The 17,441-nt window shown below is 40.7% G+C and overlaps 1 protein-coding gene across 5 annotated transcripts in view; it reads left to right on the top strand.

Annotated features, from left to right (window-relative positions):
• Positions 1-17,441, top strand: part of btbd8 (BTB domain containing 8) — a 28,039-nt gene that overhangs the window by 377 nt on the left and 10,221 nt on the right. For 2 of the 5 annotated variants that reach the window (XM_005919811.2, XM_005919812.2), the window contains exons 2-16: positions 546-667; positions 3,214-3,393; positions 5,339-5,463; positions 5,834-5,951; positions 8,218-8,307; positions 9,003-9,083; positions 9,170-9,266; positions 9,722-9,810; positions 11,384-11,486; positions 11,941-12,123; positions 12,232-12,402; positions 14,461-14,590; positions 15,540-15,601; positions 16,169-16,712; positions 17,327-17,414. In XM_005919811.2, the coding sequence (XP_005919873.1) occupies positions 561-667; positions 3,214-3,393; positions 5,339-5,463; positions 5,834-5,951; positions 8,218-8,307; positions 9,003-9,083; positions 9,170-9,266; positions 9,722-9,810; positions 11,384-11,486; positions 11,941-12,123; positions 12,232-12,402; positions 14,461-14,590; positions 15,540-15,601; positions 16,169-16,712; positions 17,327-17,414 (2,168 nt within the window). In that variant the 5' untranslated portion in view covers positions 546-560. Of the gene's footprint in view, positions 1-13; positions 146-545; positions 668-3,213; positions 3,394-5,338; positions 5,464-5,833; positions 6,400-8,217; positions 8,308-9,002; positions 9,084-9,169; positions 9,267-9,721; positions 9,811-11,383; positions 11,487-11,940; positions 12,124-12,231; positions 12,403-14,460; positions 14,591-15,539; positions 15,602-16,168; positions 16,713-17,326; positions 17,415-17,441 lie in introns of those variants that run through there. The other 3 variants (XM_042216083.1, XM_042216090.1, XM_042216087.1) reach the window with 3 other exon arrangements.

Genomic DNA, 17,441 nt, shown 5'->3' with positions numbered 1-17,441 from the left:
AATTTTGTAAAAGGATTGCTTTATTGAGTATTAAACTTCACACAAACAGACACTGGTTAATATTTGCGGTGCTGGGTGTGTTTTCTGTTGGAAACACACGAAAGCAGGTATTTTACCATGGATAACATCATCATCCTTTTTAAGGGTACGGCTAAATAAATTTCTCGGTCACGTAACGTGGTGAATTTCTGTCGTTATTGCGGTCACCTCTTCCAGGTTTCATTGATTTCGCTAAACTTTGCTAACAGCGCCTCTTTGGATAGAAAAGGAAAGCGAATATGAGTCAGCGACTGTGGAGAAAGATGGTATTGCAGCATATGATTACGGGAAAAAAAGGTGAACGCAGTAGCCTTTTGTTGTCCTGGACTATGTGACAGCACTTGTCAGGTGATCCTTGTTGGTGTAGTTGTCACAGTTTGTGATGATCTGCCTCACTTTGTCATAGTGTGCACACAGCATGCCACTGGAAGATGTGGTTCCGATTCCACCAGAACACCTTTGAGTTCACAAGCTGAAGTGTGTCTTCCCTCTTGTCTCACTTTTAGAGAACATAACACACCATGATCACCAGTGAGGCAGCGAGACTCGAATTCCAGGTCAAAGAGCGCAAACACAAGGATCAGCTGAAGAGATGTTTATCTTCTGCTTTGTCTGCAGACCTGAACAGGTAAGGTGTCTGACACTGACTCATAAAGCTCAATGTTAAAGGCTGGGCTTTGACACATGTGCCACAAGTTTTCATCCAGCTGTCCAAGGCAGTTCCGAGCTGTCAAAGGATAAAAATTGACCAGTTCTTGTGTCCAGTAATGTGAACTTGTAGAAAGAGCTGATTAAATCAAACAAAAAAAAAAACACCACTTTTAGCTTAATTAATTCAATATCAGATTTTGCAAAGAAAGAGAATCTTCAATTTAAGATTGAGAAAAACAGGGAAAGAAAATGTCACTGCAGTACTTCACTTTTCAGGTAAAGTGTAAACCTATCCCAGCTGCCATAACGCGAGAGGCTGGGTACACATTAGACAGTTCATCAGTCTGTCACAGGGCTATCACATAGAGGCATTCAGCGATTCATACTTAAGTTCACACCTGCACCCCGTTTATAATCACCAATTAATCTGATCCCACTGCCTGCCTTTGGACGGTGGGAGAAAGCTGAAGTATCTGGGGAGAACTAGGGCTGTGCGATATGACCAAAATCTCATATCCCGATATTTGAATTCTATCATCCAGATAACGATATAAATCACAAAAATGTAACATTTTCTGTAAATTCTGCGACTCTCTGACTTGCGGGAAGTGTTTCCAGGTAGGCGTCGCGTACCTGGAGTCCAGTGTTTTAACAATGTATGAAACTATATATTTTTAGACATAAGTTGTAACGGCCGCCGTTTTCTTTGTATTTATTACACGGCGTGCTGCAGGGAAAAGCCTGTTCTAACGTTTGAGTCTAAGGTTTATTTTTTAGCACCTGGCGTCTTTTTTTTTTTTTATTCTCATCCGTAAATAATCTGCTCTTTCACGTGATTCAGTTTATTTTGAAAAGTCTCAACAGGATCTTGAGCTTTATTGTGAAAGGTTTATGTGGAACATAAACAAGCGGACACGCGATGGTGTTACCGTCGTTGTTGCTAACCACAACGCATAAAAACAGGCGCTTGTCCGTCTGTAGTGTGGTTATATTAAATATAAGAGAAAGAGAGAACTTTAAGAAATTAATATAGCCACTACAGTGACCATCAAAACAGTGAAAAAATATTGCCATAAACAGTTTATTTTGCGACACCACAAAACAAACAATAGCATAAAATGAAACGATAGACTTTTTATATTGTCATCCGATATATATCATTATATCGAACAGCCCTAGGGAGAACCCATGCAGACATGAGGAAAACATGCAAACTCCACACAGAAGGGCCGTGTCCAGATAGCAGATTTGAACCCAGGACCTTCCTTTAATGTGAAGCAACAGTGCTAACCACTATGCCACCTTTGTATGCTACTTAAAAAATATTTCTAAGATTTAATTAAAAGATTCTAAAAAAGCAGCAAAATGTGGTTATAGAAAGTAAAGCTGAAGTTAAAATCTAGTGTCTGCACCTTAATAACCCAGGCTAGAGTTCCTGAATGTTCAGTAACACACACACACTCATAGCATTTAAACCGATTGCACAGCCTGTCAGACAGCTTTATTGATTAAAGATTTGGTGTCACACTGAGATATTCATCACCATAACTGAGAAAAAAAACTTTTTAGCAGCAACTCCAGTGCTGTTCAAATGTTAAGAGTATAGAGCTGGCTTTCACTCCTGTATTCGTTCTTTCTTTGTGAAATAGTAACCCATGTCATCTGACATATTGTCAGTATTTCTTTGTCAGTTGGATGAAGGCGCCTGACATTTTCTTGTCTTTTTAAGAAGCTTCATTGGCATATACGTTACCTACATGTACTTATCGACCATTTTGACACAGTCTAATAAATGATGTTGTTTCACAGCCAGTGCTCTTTTGAATCAGGCCAAGTTTTCCTTTGGGGAAAAAAAAGATTGCTTTCCAAATGTCTCTTAAACGTGCTTGGCTCCATATTAGAGTTATAATAATAAGAAATGACAGAAGTGTATTTGTAAAAACCATAATTATTCATGATGTGTTAAAAGAACACAGAAGCAGAGGAATTATTGTTGAATAACCTCTAGAAGGTACAATGTTTACTATATTTACTTACTTTCAAACTTGCATTTAAGAAATGCCATGGGTAGAGCTTTTCCTCAGATAATAGGATCAGTGGATCTGGAATTGAAAACTTGGTGCAAGCAAAGTTGCACTAGGTTTCACAGATAAATGGAAACTCTGGGATGTGGATCTCCTTGGTGCACGGGCAGCATTTCTAATCAAAGGGTAATACAAGTGGACACAGCACCGGAGTTTGAAGTCATAGTGTCACAGTTGGCCATCAGCTGACTGGTTTCTGGATCTTTGCTTATTGAGGCTGGATGAGATGATAAGACCACCTCAGGACTCTGCTTGTGTTGTTCTCAAGTGGAAAAATGGGACATAAGGTGAATCTTCAGAGCCTTGGGCCTTTTCTTCATTGTCTCCTTTCTGTGTTTGTTTTTAAAGATCAATGAAATACGAAACAGTTTCCCAACTTTTGTTGTTTTATTTATTTTGTTAAACACCGCTGTTAAAGTGTTGTGATGTGTTTCCCCAGGCTACTGCAGGAGGAGCTGGAGGCTGATGTTTCTCTGTATGCTGGCTCTGGCTCGATCCGAGCACACAGAGCTGTATTGTTGGCCAGAGCTCCTGATGTCCTTCAGGGACAGACGCACAAAGATCCCATCATCATCCATCTGCCAGACTATGAGCTGTCTGGGCTCAAAGATTTCCTTAGGTAGGTCATTTCCCTGAGTATACATGAAACCTTTGCTCTACATCTGCTTCATTGTAGGGGTGTTATGAGACGGTAGTTATTCCCTGATGTGTTATCTTTGCTGCTTCAGTGTCTGTCTGACAGGGGGCGCCAAGTGCTCCATATTTATTCTGAAGCGCTGGTAATCTTGATTCAGTGAGCTCTGCAAATGCTGCAGCTATTGAATAATAAATTACACTGCTCATTTTCAAGTTCTTGCTGAGACGCACAAATAGCAAACTGAGTTTTAATCAAAGCCTTGCAGCGCAGGCTTTGATCCAATGAATGGAGTCTCATTAGCAAATTAAAATTAGGACAAGAAGCCTTCCTCTTACGACTGCACTGCCACAGAAATGAGAAGTCACTTTAAAACTTCTTTCCCAGCAGCACTACTTATTCTATTACCTAGTTCTGGAAGACGTTCTTAATAGTTAGACATAGCACTCTAAATAAGGTCATATAGAAACTGCTGCTACTGAAAGGGTTCAGCTTTGGGGTTTTTTTTCCTGCTATATGTGGTAGGTGGGAGGCAAAAGAGTGATGTTTTGTGGATGGTGAAATTTAAATGAAACCTCACACTAAACCTTATTACTAAAATGAATAAACTGCTCAGAAATCCTTATGAAAATGTCCACCGTTGTGGTGGTGCAGGAAAAAGTGATCTGTGCAGCAATGTCACCAAATTTGTTCAAATTTTAATTAAACTTAAACTCATCCTGTGTATCATTTACAGTGTAGCTAAGCATGCTAGTTAAACAAAGAACTCTAAATTTTATATATTAATTCAGGAGATTAAGGGAAAGAAAGAGGTGGGGAGAAGCAGTATTTCTGGATGTTTATTTCAATTAGAAGACTCGTCAGAAGTCTTTTAAAATGTTTCCTAGGCCAACATTAAAATACAGAATAACTCTTAATCACATCTATGATAAAAAATTATGTAACAACAACAGAAAGTTGACGCATACATAAACTGATAAAGTACAGAGGATATCTTATAGCACTGAACTGCACCTCAGTCTTATAGAGTGAGGACACGCAGCGAGGAGGGAGGCTCTCGTGATAGTCAGCTCCCTGTTTCTGCATCTGTTTGCACTAACTTAAAACGGTTAAAAACAAGACAGTTGGTTGTTAGATTTGAGTAGAGGAGATTACTAAAGCCTCATTCATTACACCAGCAAAAATGATATGTTTTCGATCTTTAAATGGCCACTGGGAGCAGCAGCAGTGAGCAAAAAACGAATATACTTTCAAGCATGTGGCTAAAAATATGCATTTAGCTGGTAACACCTAGGCAAGGTTATTATAGTGAAATAAAACAAAATGAGGTGTGAAAAAAACATTTTACTCACTGATATTATATTGTTTATACACTAAAATAAGTATATATAGGAATGTCTTAAGTTGTAGTGTTTTATAGTTTGTCTAAATTTGTTATGTTTGCTTTGTTGCTTTTCTTTGAGACTCGCATGACAAGCAGTGTTGTGTCTGTATTATATTTCTGAACTTCAATTAAAAAAAATTGAACCAAAATGAGCAGATCTCATTTAAGCGATTAAGTGATTACACCATCCAGCTGACTTGGTAAGACGTAAAGAGTTTTTGTTTTTTCTTTGTTTTTGTTTGTTTGTTTTCTTTCTGGGGGAAACCACTCAGAAAATGTCTGCTTGGTTCGTTTTTCTTCCTCTTTTGTTGTTTTGACTATGACCGTGACTCAAACTGATACAATAACACAATACCCAGAGCAGAGCAATCGCCTTTCAGAAGGTGTTAGGGCAGAGGTCTGGCCTGCTAGCCTCTTTATTAAATGCTTCACTGAGCAGGAACAGCAAATTCGGCACACTTTAGATCGCCTAGCTGCGTCAGATGAGACTGTCATTTTAATATGTATGAAAGATTCTTAATTAAATTTAGTCTTTCTCCCCTGCAGGCGAGTGTACACAGCAGACCAGAGCATGCGCTCGGCTCCAATAATCCCAGATGTTGAGGGCTCCGTGCCAGAAAGTACTCTGCCTGCTCCCGACACAGCAGACCTTCATAGATCCACTGAATCAGGTAAACAGATCCAGCCTCTTTTCCATGAAGGGTTTATTTCAAGTTATGTGACGGCTCAGCTGCTCAGCAACTCTCCCGCCTCCACTTTCTTCCCATCATGTTATCTCAGCCATAATCCACTTAAGAGCTAATCGCTTTGAGATCCCTGTTGTTGTTGGTAATTACAGCATGGCCACGCTGTGGTTAGTTCATGATTTTACTCTGCTTTTATATTTTACAGTATTTTTAACTTGGTTTACTGAGAGCTATCTCATATACACACATTCTGTGTGTGGTCTCAGCAGATTAATATAAGCCTAAAGCTTTCCTCTTTTTTTTTCCACCCTCCACTTCTTGTCCTTCCTCATTATCCTTCTCAACTCGTGTGCAGATGCTGTTGTTCTCGAGCCAGCCTCTGGCCTCGGAGCTGACCTGCTGGATCTGTACCAAAGGGGAGAGCAGTGTGACATTACTATCCAAGTAGCAGATCAGGTCTTTTCCTGCCACAGGTAAATCTATTCATGGCAACATTTTCAGCCATCTGTATCCAAACACTGGGAATAAAAAACGTTTTTTTGCAGCTCAATTTACAATTATTTCTAAGCTTATATGATCATATACAGAAATTACCCTTTTTTCACCGCAACTCAAAACGTGTAAAATTATATGCAGTTTGAATGAAAACAAGCAAAGATTAAACCACTGGGCTGTGTTATATGAATGAAAAAGTGAGGTGACACTGTAAGACACAGTTAAGTTAATTCAGGTCATTTCACTGAATTAGAGTTAGCCAAAAATCGGTGCAGTATTTGGATCGGATATTGTTTGATTCTGACTCAGAAGGCTGAATTGGGCTGAGCTACGTAGTGTCTGTTTTATTCTTTGTTCATTACACCACAGAGCAGCAGCAGCAGTTCACTAATGGCCGGCTTGAGAGCTAACATAGTATGGAAGAAGGTAATACAATTTAGAGGTATTTCACATCTGCTACCCCAGCAGCTTTGCTTTGTCTCTTTGCAACTGTTTTAACTGCAAACTCCAACCAAGTGACTGAAAGCTCTGACCATGGTGCTTTCTTTGTCAGCTCCTCTCTTTCTCCATATGTTTGGTTTCAAATTTTTGGGAAGCTTAATGTTATTACTCGTTACCTGTCTCTTGCCAGCTGTTCCCCACAGGTGAGGCTGGAAAGGAAACAACTAGGATGACCATAAAATAGTATGCAGTAAAGACTCACTGAGCTCAAATAAAACTCGAGCAAATATTTTTGTTGAATAACATGAATTAGTTCATGTTGTCCTTCATCTTTGTCTGATGTAATTTGTTCTTTTAATAATAATTACCAGTCCAATGTTCAATCCAGCAATATTGAAGTCAAGCCTGATGTTACCTCACACATAAAGGAACAATTTATAGTTTCTTGATCAGAGTGAGGAATGCAGCTTATGGACTTACTACAAGTATTTGATGGGTAGTCAGTATTAGCAGTATCCAAAAACCAAAGTATAGGTATTGTTTTGAGGCTGAAAAAATTGCCTTGGTATATCTTTATTTGCCTTATTATGTTCTTTGTTTCCTCTGATAAATTTCCCATAGATTCTCTAAGTGTTATGTGTTGATGGGATTGAATTTAAAGCACCTACGTGTGGTTTCCATTTAATCTTGGTTATTTTTTGGTTCACAAAACATCGGAGGCAGCGCCTCACCTCAGCACATCACAGACACATTTATCAGATGTTAAACAATAAAGCGCTTGTGCGTATGCTGTTGACTCATGCAAATGTGAAGCAGCGGTGGTGGGCGGTCATTCAGCAGTGCAGAGGTTGTAGTAGCTATGGAGACAGGATTTTCCCAGCTCCTACTCAGGGGACCCATTAGCCATAAAAAGCTCAGCAGAGAGGAGAAGCTGGGCTCTTTTTCTTTTTGTTGTTCTTTTTTTTTTGGGGGGGGGGGGCTTTCTGTGTGGAGTTTGCCCGCTTGGTGTTCTCTGGATACTCCAGCTTCTTATGGCATGTCCAAAAACATGCATGCTCAGTCAGCTGGTGATTCTTAATTGGCTAAAGGTGTAAATCTGAAAGTGAATGGGTGTCTGTTTCTGTCTGTTAGCCTTGTGATGGACTGGGGACCTGACCAGGGTGTACCCTGCCTCTTGCCTAATGAACACATGGGATAAGCTCACCATGACCCTGGATTTAATAAGTGGTGAAGAAAATGGATTAACTGTTAGAGTTCAGCTGTAGTCAACCAAAAATATTTGAACCCCTCAAACTGTACCTACTGTTAAACCAATTGACTGATGACGTATCTTTACCTTAACAAAATCTGCCAGAAGCATTTGTGAAACAAACTTCCTGCTATCCTATTTAGCCTAAGAAAATCAAAGTCATTAATTAAATGTGTGGTTTACCACATTTAGACTTTATTTTACATGCCACTAATATTTGATAATCGCTGCCATAAGACAAGAAGGAAAGCAATGTGGACTCAAGGGTGTACAGTAAAAAAGGAATTTATAGAAAAATCTCTTGTGTCTTTAATGCCTTTTATAAATATTCTAGTCTCGTGTATTTTTACACCAGTGATGGTACAGTGAAGTCAGAGAGAATAAAAATAGCCTTTAAAGATTCAAGAAAACTCAATTTCTTTTATTTAATTTTTTTCTTCTTGCTTGTCACTTCAAAGCTGCTTAAGTGCAAACAATTTCAGTTGCAAATGATGTGAAGAATAAATGGTAGGTGGCTCTCTGACATGCAGCTGTCTGCTTTATTGGGTTTCTAGGGCAATCCTGTGTGCACGATCTCAGTACTTCCGAGCAATGCTTAGCGGGAGCTGGATGGAGAGCTCCAGACAGTGCATCACTCTGCAAGGGTAAGGCCAGTACATCAGCATCACGTAGCAGCAGGACATAGGGATCAATAATACACCTCCACTTCTGGTCTAACGTAATTTCTGAACTGTGCAGTTGCATATAGAGCATTAATTATTCATGCATTGCTACAGAGGTGGCTCTGCACTGTATGTGGTTTCACTCACAATGCCATGTTTAACTCCACACTTCAAAAACAGACACAGCCAGTGTGCTGTCAGTGAAATCTCATATAGTTGGCTCAGATTTCAACCAAGCAAAGTTGGAATGTTTCCTCTGCGAGGCACATAAATGTCTTCTCATCCTTTTCCTCCTGAAGAGCCCCCGCTACCACCCGCCCACTCAGCATCACCATCACCACTCGCATTCTCCTTCTTTCAGAATGACAGAGGCAAATGAAGCCCATTTTTTCCCTCCGGGGAGAGACGTGTCACACACCTCAGCATTACTGATCTAAGGGTAACGGGGAAGACAGAAATCAGAATAGAGTGCCTGCACATGTAGGGGAACCTGTGAGGCCCGTATATTGCACGTGGATCGAGTGCTGCATGATAAATAGATTTTTATTTACTGGCTTATTTGGCTTTATAGCCAAAGAAATGTGCATAGATTGAGAATATTAGAGTGAGATCTGGGGCAGTTTCGTTTGTTAACCTCCAATTCAAGGCTTATAAAGAGTTTGTTTTAATCTTTTTAGCTTGGGGCCAGATGAAATGGAAATCTTGCTTCAGTTCATGTACGGAGCCATTGTGGATCTGCCCAGAAGAGCCAGTGCCAGGTATTGTATGTACAGGAAACTGACAGAAATAAAACTCAGAACCAAGAAAAGATGCTGACGTGGATGTGGTGTCTGTTGTTTCACAGTCAGGTGGTGCTGGCTGCAGACATGCTGGGTTTGGAGGGGCTGAAAGATGTAGTGGAAATGGTTCTGACCCGAGACTACTGCCGCTTCTTCCCTAAGGTGAGCTATTGACAAGCAGAGTACCTTGATGGATGGCTTTCATGGACTTGAATGAAAATGTCATTAAAACCAGCATGTCGTTGAAGTTTGATTTTTCAGATACGTTGAATTTATGATCACACAGCAAAAAATAGTTTCAGCCTTCACACACAATCTTCACACAGTCATGTGTCTTCAATGGCCTCAGAAAAGTCCCTACTTCTAATGCAGGATGTGTCCTTTTTTAATGTACATAATAGTATGTGGCATCATGGATTTAAAAAAAGAAAAAAGTTTTTGTGGTCTCCACACATTTAGCTTTACGTGTCCTTAGAAAGTCTCTTCAAAAAAGGTAATCATCTCTTGTTTTCTTTAGTCTCTCAGTACTGAATGCTACTGCATCCTAAATGAAACGGTTTGAAAGCATTTTATATACTTGTATTGCTGTTTTTTTTCTTGTCTGTGTGCGGTTGCAGCCAGCTGATGGAGTTCAGAGAACAGTCCTTGAGTGCCTCTCTTTCACACATGCCTTAGGTCTTCAAAACCTCCATATGCAGTGTAAGCGGTAAGTGTCTGCACTCAGCACCGTTTGGGCAATTTAACAAGACTCCCACACTTTTGGAAGCTTTCTTACGGCTTACAAATGCATATACTCACAAGGTTTCAGAACCCAGAGGGTGAAGCATCTCTCCAAAGAATGGACTGCTGTGTCTTCTTAGCCTGGGCCTGGCTGGAGTCTATTCAGTGCAGATGTCCAACTCCAGAGTAGCAAATCACACGTATAGACTCGAAGGTTCCCGCAATGGTGTTTCAGTGTTGATCCATCGTGGTGTCTGTTAATGCCAAAACTCTCAAACTTAGAATCAGTCAATATGAGATTTTGTTTGTGGCTTAGCTCACCTCTTTGGCTTTGTTTCTCGTCCTGAGATTTGTTTGAGACTACAACTACACAGCATTCATTTGACAGATCTTTTGCTGATTGGAGTTATTCTAAATAAAGTAGTTCTTTATTTAGCTCTTTCTTTATTTGTTACAAAGTTTATTTTCAGTTTTGATTCATTGTTTACTTTTGATGCTTCTAATTGAGCTATGGCTTCGAGTGATCCAGAGCACTGCCTTCTTAGGACCTTCACCGAGCTGTGCTTGACGCCAAGAAAACAGGAATTTGACTTGTGACTTTTTCACAAATTTATCTCATAATTTATCTCATAATTGCCAATGCATCATTCATAACTCTCATAGGAGTTAGACCTATGCACAGGATACGTAATACCAGGGGACCTGGGATAATTTTTAATTATTGCAAACAAATATGTGATATTTGTCCCATGCTAGGCTTGTGTATTTATAATTTCAGTGTAAGTTACCAACCTCTAAATTTTAATGCTGTGTGAATTGATGTCTGGGTGTCTACATTTTTTGTTCTGATTCTGTGCTTCCCATTACAGAGCCTTTCATGGCGTGTTTCAAACTACCACAGTGCTCAGTAAAGACGTTTACTTTGGCAACCAATGAAGCAATCACATCATCACATGAGAGTGAATGAATTTTGCTTCAGTGGAACAATGAAGCTCAAAGAAATCCGGTGTTTTGCACCAAAACAAAACACCAGTTTTACAGCAGATATTACATATTTTCATTCTGCTCTCGGATTTTATACACTTCACATGCGATGTGCATCTAAGTCTTTTTTTTTTTCAGTTTCGCATCTGATACTACTGCACACTGTGGTGTTGCACTCTGCAGTGAGTGGGCAAGAATCGTGTGAATGTAGGTCAGAGGAATCGGATGTGTTGAGGGAGGCTGTGAGCTGGCTGTGATGGGTCTTATTTGAAGTGGTGTGTGTAGATGTAAGTTGTGGGGAGGAGGGGCTGCCCTTACCCTGTTGTGTCTATTGAGTCTGATGAGTCACGCGACTGGGATGGTGAACCGAACAGTGCTGTTCTCTGCAGCAGTGCGTTACCAAGCCTCTCATGCTCACTCAGTCATTCATTGTTTTTTTCTTCCCTCAAGCAACACGCTGCTGGCTGATACTCAGAGCCTCAGGGTTACGGTGCAGAGAAATTATTTAGGAATAAGTGATAGAATTGCTGAAATGAAAATTAGCCATCCTATTAATCTCTAATATGTCATTTTAGGTGGGTTGCAGAGCATTTTGTGAAAGTCTGGTGTGAGAGGAACTTCTCCCTGTTGCCACCTGAACTCCACAGAGCCTGCCTAACAGCTGTAACTGAAACAATGGTAAGTCTGTCCCTCCCAGAGTCTGCAGCTGTAATTATTCATATAATAGATGGTCATAAAGTATCATCAAGCCGTGTTGTTTGGGGGTTTTTTTTTCACAGGAAGGAAATTTGAACATGATCTAATTAAAGATGACCTTTATTAAATTCTTGGTTATTAATGGGTGGGTGATTGAAGAATATGATGCAGACAGATGGGGAGTGAGCCAGCCTTTTTATTGATAATTGAGTCGTGAGCCTGTCTTACATCACTGGGGGGATATATTGCTGATGCTTGCCAAGTACTGGGATTCTGTGCTGGCCAAGAGTGGTTGCACAATGCGGGGGAATCCCTCAATTGATCAATAGGTCCTGGGCAGGAGTAAAAGAGTTTTGTATGGAGTTGTGCTCATTCAGCTTTAATTTGTTTTGTCATGTAGCAAGAGTTTCTTTAGCTTATAGATATTTCCATGCAGACTGTGCAGAACGCCGTGACCATGCTCTGTAGAACTGAGCAGCTGATTGGCTCTCTCCCTGAAGTCAAGTGGGCCCAACAGGTGAGAAGCCTGGCCACAGAGCTGCAGGAGGAGAGCTTGCGTGACATTGTGCAGCACTTCCCCAAAGTCACCGACACTCAGGCTTTCAAGGACCTTTGCATAGTGAGTTGGTGAAGTAGCCATACAAATACACTTTGATTTATTATGATTGTCTGGAAATGTAACAAGAAGCAGCCCCCATATTTATCTCTATGTCTGATTGCGTTACAGAGAGAAGAGTTTACTAGAGAGCCCACGCTGTTAAGGAAGCTTTGTTCAGCCATCAGGGAAGGTGTGACTGTGGATAACTGCTGTGACCTTTTCACTGCTGTGCACTCGCTTTGCGAAGATGACTTTGAGGAGGATTTTTGCATGGAGAGGCGATTGCAACAACTAGAGGAGGTGAAATGAGTCACAATTCTATTATATTATTGTATCACATCTGTGTAGTGCAGTTCAAATGAAACTTCCTTGCTTAGTTCAGTCCATGTAGATCTGTAACATTAATTACAATCAAAGGTGGGTAATAGTAAGTCGCCTAGACCACCTGAAAAAGCAAGCAAGAAAATTTTAGTTCACCCAGGATATGTTACGCCAATATTTTTGTTGACAAGTTATTAAGCAAACATTATTTTACCCTCGTATTTAATAATCTGTTAAATCAGCAACATTATAGGAGGACTAAATATTCTAACATTGTGTTTTATTAATGTACGACACCACTTAACTGTTGGTTCTTAGATTTTTCGCAGCCACTTTAAGTGGTAGGTAATGGGGGAGCACATGGAAACAACCCTCATAAAAAGGCAAGGTGGAAAATGAGAGACAAACAGATGATGTTACAGGATTTTAACGTGCAACATGGATGTTGCATGTAGCCTTTGTCAGCAAAAACTTATACAAACATACGTTACCACTTCTGTACAATCAGCTGGATGTTGACCTGCAGGCAAAGAAGGCTACTGGTGGTAGCACTGCTAATGTTAGCTATGTTTAGCAAACTAACCTGTGTGGAGTGTTTCACGTGCCACAAAATGTGGGTTATTGGTTAAATATTTGTTGACACATGTGAGTCATGAGTTGAAATAGTTTTTTTTTCAAATATACACACAATAGTTAATCTTGTCAGTGAAAATGTTCTCAGTTTTGAGATTCTTCCTTTTTAGGAAATTAGTCGCCAGAAGCATCCTTCATATTCTCTGCTTCTGTCGAAGTGTAAATGCTTGCACACAGATGCTACCACCTCATGGAGAACTACACGTGTGACAGTTTCTGCTTGGTTGAGTGTTGGTGAACTTACATGTACTCCTAGTAATCTCCTAGGACAGAAGGCTTATAACATTCATCCTGTGCATCCAGTGTTTATTTATTTATTATAATTTGCAGTTTGTTTGGTTTTTTGTACTCACTTCACCTTTTCTCTTTAATTTTACCCTGCACAAGAGGTGTGGGGCTACAATGAAAGTTTCATGCGAAAGTTTACACAGCCTTTTTGGATTTAAATCAGGAGGACTAATGATATTACACAAAATACAATGCAAAGACTGAAACATCTAAGATGTAAGGAGGAAAATATTCATTAAAAGCATTTGGCCTGGAATACTTTGATGTCTTTAAACGGACTCAACAGTTATTAAAATTAACCTAAGGTCTGTAGATAGAGAGCACAGATGTCTGAGCAAAGCACTGACTTTGCTTATCCTGTGCAAATGTACTGTACAAAACACACTCTTAATCCTGTGACTTTTGGACATTTGGTGAAATATTTTACAATATTTTTAATTAAAAAAAATTACAGACATGACAGATTAAACATTTCTAGAGGCCCCTTGTAATATGTTTTCTATACAAAAGGAACTAAAATGGAAAAAATGTGGATTCTAATTCTGAGTTATTGGATGAACAAGTATAGAAATAGTGGCATGTAATGTGTCACTGTTTATTTAAAGGGACTAATAAAACCATTCAAACAGGAACGTTAAGCTTGTGAGAGGACTTTCAGGAGAAAGTGACCTGGCTGAACATGTCAAAGCACATAACCCCTCTAAATACTGTACAGTACGGCACAATGGATTAAGCAGAGGGAGACTGTGACGTGTAACCCTCACTAATCTGCGTAGCCTGTGTATCTGCCAGAGAAGGGTATGTGTTGTGGGTAAGGCGGAAGAGGTGGAGATCGCTCCTCCCTACTTGTCCAGCCTTGTTTTTTTAGAATCAAGCGAGGAAAAAGGAGTGTCCGCATCAGCCCGTGACATCACAGATTTCTCTCAAGGGAGCCCAAGTTGATTCTGCAACAGAGACGGGGAAGGAGAGGGAGGGGGTGGATTCAGCGAGCAAAGGGAGAAGGGAGGGGGTATTTGTTGCCATGGAGAAGGGTTCTTGAAGCAGCTGCTGATTCGCTTGTGCTTTAGCGCACCCCTTCCATTCTTCTCCTCCCTCTCTCCTCTGTATTACCGCCAGCCGTTCAGGCAAGAGATTTGTGCGCTACGCGGCCGGCTCTGGACCTTCCTGCTTCAGACGTTTTATGCGGTTCGCCACACGCAGGGATGGGAGACTCTATCATCCAAACACAGAGAGAGGATACTGGCAGGTAAATAATTTTATTCCATTTATGGGACCTATTATATCCAGGCACACAGAAGGTTCTTAATGCGGTGTGTGGATGTAAGTGGGGGTTTTTTTTTTTTCTTTTTTTCACTCTCCCTAACCCAGCCTAGTGCTGAGGCAGTGGTTCTGCATCATCAGAGAGGAACCAAAGCTCCAAAGCATATGCTGTTGGCTGATTTAATACTTCTTGGCTTCTTTCTGCACTGTAACCTGGCCACTGCTAACCAATTTATTGTCTAGCCAGGGCTCTTTTCTACACATTTAAGCTATATTTTAACAGTGTTTGACAGATGTGTGCACAGCAGTATGGTAAAGGCACCAGATACGCCATGCTTGTTTTTTAATGGGTGTGAATGAAAGGCTGGATTCCTGTTTTTTGTCGGTCTGCACTGCTTTGCACGTACTAATAATACACTGCTTTCTTAGAAGTGTGTTGAAATGTACTGCATGAATAATATATTTGGCTGGTGTCGGTGTGTGATTATTACTGCTATATTTCTTGCCTATTGCAATCAGAATTCACTCTTGCATGCAAACATAACAAATGCACTTTTGGCAAATAGGGTAAATTTCACTTCGCTTTAATTTTTAGCAATATTAGATATGAAGTATAGAAATGGCCATCCTCTGTCTGGACGAATGCTTACCAGACACAGGTGACCCCATCAGTCCACTGATTTAATGTTTGTTTCTTTAGTGGTAAACATGGGGTCTGGAAACAGGAATTTGTGAATGAACAGAATGGCTGCTTTAGCTCAGATAACGAACGGGACATTAGGACGGCGTCATTTACAAAAAAAAGAAAGAAAATGGTTCCACCTTTTCATCTGTGTTATGCTCAGATTTGAATATTGGCAGAATCCTCATTGGCTTATTGAAATGAACTTGATTTCATCTTTTTTTTTTTGTTTTGTTTTGTTTTATTTTGACAGATGCGATTGATAAAGGGGACAGTCGAAGACTTGGAAAAAAGCCTGTATTCACTAGTTCACAGGTAATAATTTTAAATGGTTTGTTTCCTCATTTAAGGTCCTTTTTTATTTATTGTGGTTGTTATTAAGGACTCTGAGTTTTATGATTGCGAGGCTGCTTTAGCTCAGAGAAAAGTTGTGGCCTGTCTGTTGCATGCCATATGTCATCATGGCTTTACCCTCACAGGAGAAGGATACCGTATGAAAAGAACAGCAGATGTGTCGATAAGATAAGCTGATTGAGGCATTTCAGATAGACATTGCCAAGAGTGGTTAGGAGCAGTGGAGCTGCTGATGATTTTCAGGAGGTGGTTTGAAGCAGTGCGAAGACGAATGTTCAGCTGATAGATTCTGAGTGAAAAAAGACAAAGAGATACATAATAGAATTCATAGCTTAGCTCTAACTATAGAGTGCTCAGGCGGCTGTCTAGATCTGAGTTGATAGATGGCATTGTTTCTAATGGTATGCTCTAGTATTCCGTAGGAAACTCTAATATGATTTACTTTCTTAAGGCAGCGCTCTGTTTTGTGGCTTATTAATTCACTTCAGTAATACTGTTACATAACTAATGTGCTTTTTTCCCCTGCAGTCAAGGGCTATAAAATGCCCTTCATCTGCACCTGAGAGTCCTCCTGTTCATAGGACCCAGCGGGTGTCTGTAAACAGAAATCCTTCCTCTCGCAGTGCTGCATCAGTCATGAAGTCTGATGGACTTGGGGCAGCTAACAAACCAGGGGATGGTCAAACATCCAAGGCAAAGAATGTGAAGAAACCAGCAGACAGAGGTGTAGCAGCAAAAGCAAAGACCGCATCAGCTGGGGTGCCAGTTGTCAATGGCACGGGAGCTGCGGGAGCTAGACGTGATATAGCCAGTGCCAATGGCCCCAGAAGCTCTCCTGGGGCTAAAGAGCATGAAAAGAAGCCAAATCCAGGTGCAAGGCCTAAAACCTCTCCCACAGGCGGCACATCTGCAAGCCAAACAGCAGGAACGAAAGCTCAAAAGAGCTCAGCAGGAAAGGCTGACAACACTGCTGGCACCACCCAAGCCCAGCCCAACACTTCATCTACATCAGGCAGTGCATCTCCAGAGAACTGTGCCAGCAGCCCTCGCAATGACACCCACTCTGTTCCAGGTTCACATTCTTTATTGACTTCTTTACATTCTGACTGACACCAATTACTGTATAGTACATCACAGCAGCCAGGCTGAAGTGTTAGTGAGTCAGCTCACTGACACTTCAGGGATAAAACTGTAGCTGAAATATGAAGGGGCCTCCAGACTAATTAGTATGATCAAAGTGGCGTTGTGGCCAGGAGGGATTTTGTGGAAGACAAGGGCAGTGTCATGTATGAATGTTGATTCATGAGGAAACAAAGTGCATGTGCCTGTCCTTGGAAACAAAACAGCAGAGGTCAAAGCCCTTTACAGCTGTCACACAGGGTGGTGTGACTGATTATTTGAGCTTTTTTTTTTTACTGAGTGAAGCTTTAAAGAGTTGATATCAGTGTTCACAGCTCAACTGGGCCTCAACTAGTACAAATGCAGCATGTGTCCCCCTGTACTCCACCCTGAAAGCAACTGCCTGTAATGTGAGCTTAAGCGCTAAGAGCACCTACATTAGGCCACCTTTCTATTATTTCCTTCTACTCTCTTGTTTTTTTAAATATAGTTGGAGGGATGAAATTAGTGCACTCACAAACTTCTGCTTGCAGCAGTTCTGCATGTGATCCATGTTCTTTGTTTTAGGCGCAAAGCCCAAACACCAGGCCAAGGCAGTAACCAAATCCCCAATGACAAAAGCTCCTCAGAGATCAGATGCAACAAAGACTAGCAGGTGAGTTTAACTCTAGCATTGCAGCAC

This window comes from Haplochromis burtoni, unplaced genomic scaffold, assembly GCF_018398535.1.
Source record: "Haplochromis burtoni strain Fernald_Lab_line unplaced genomic scaffold, NCSU_Asbu1 Contig_13, whole genome shotgun sequence".
Classification (NCBI taxonomy): domain Eukaryota; kingdom Metazoa; phylum Chordata; class Actinopteri; order Cichliformes; family Cichlidae; genus Haplochromis; species Haplochromis burtoni.
This window is presented reverse-complemented; position numbering and strand designations above follow the sequence as displayed.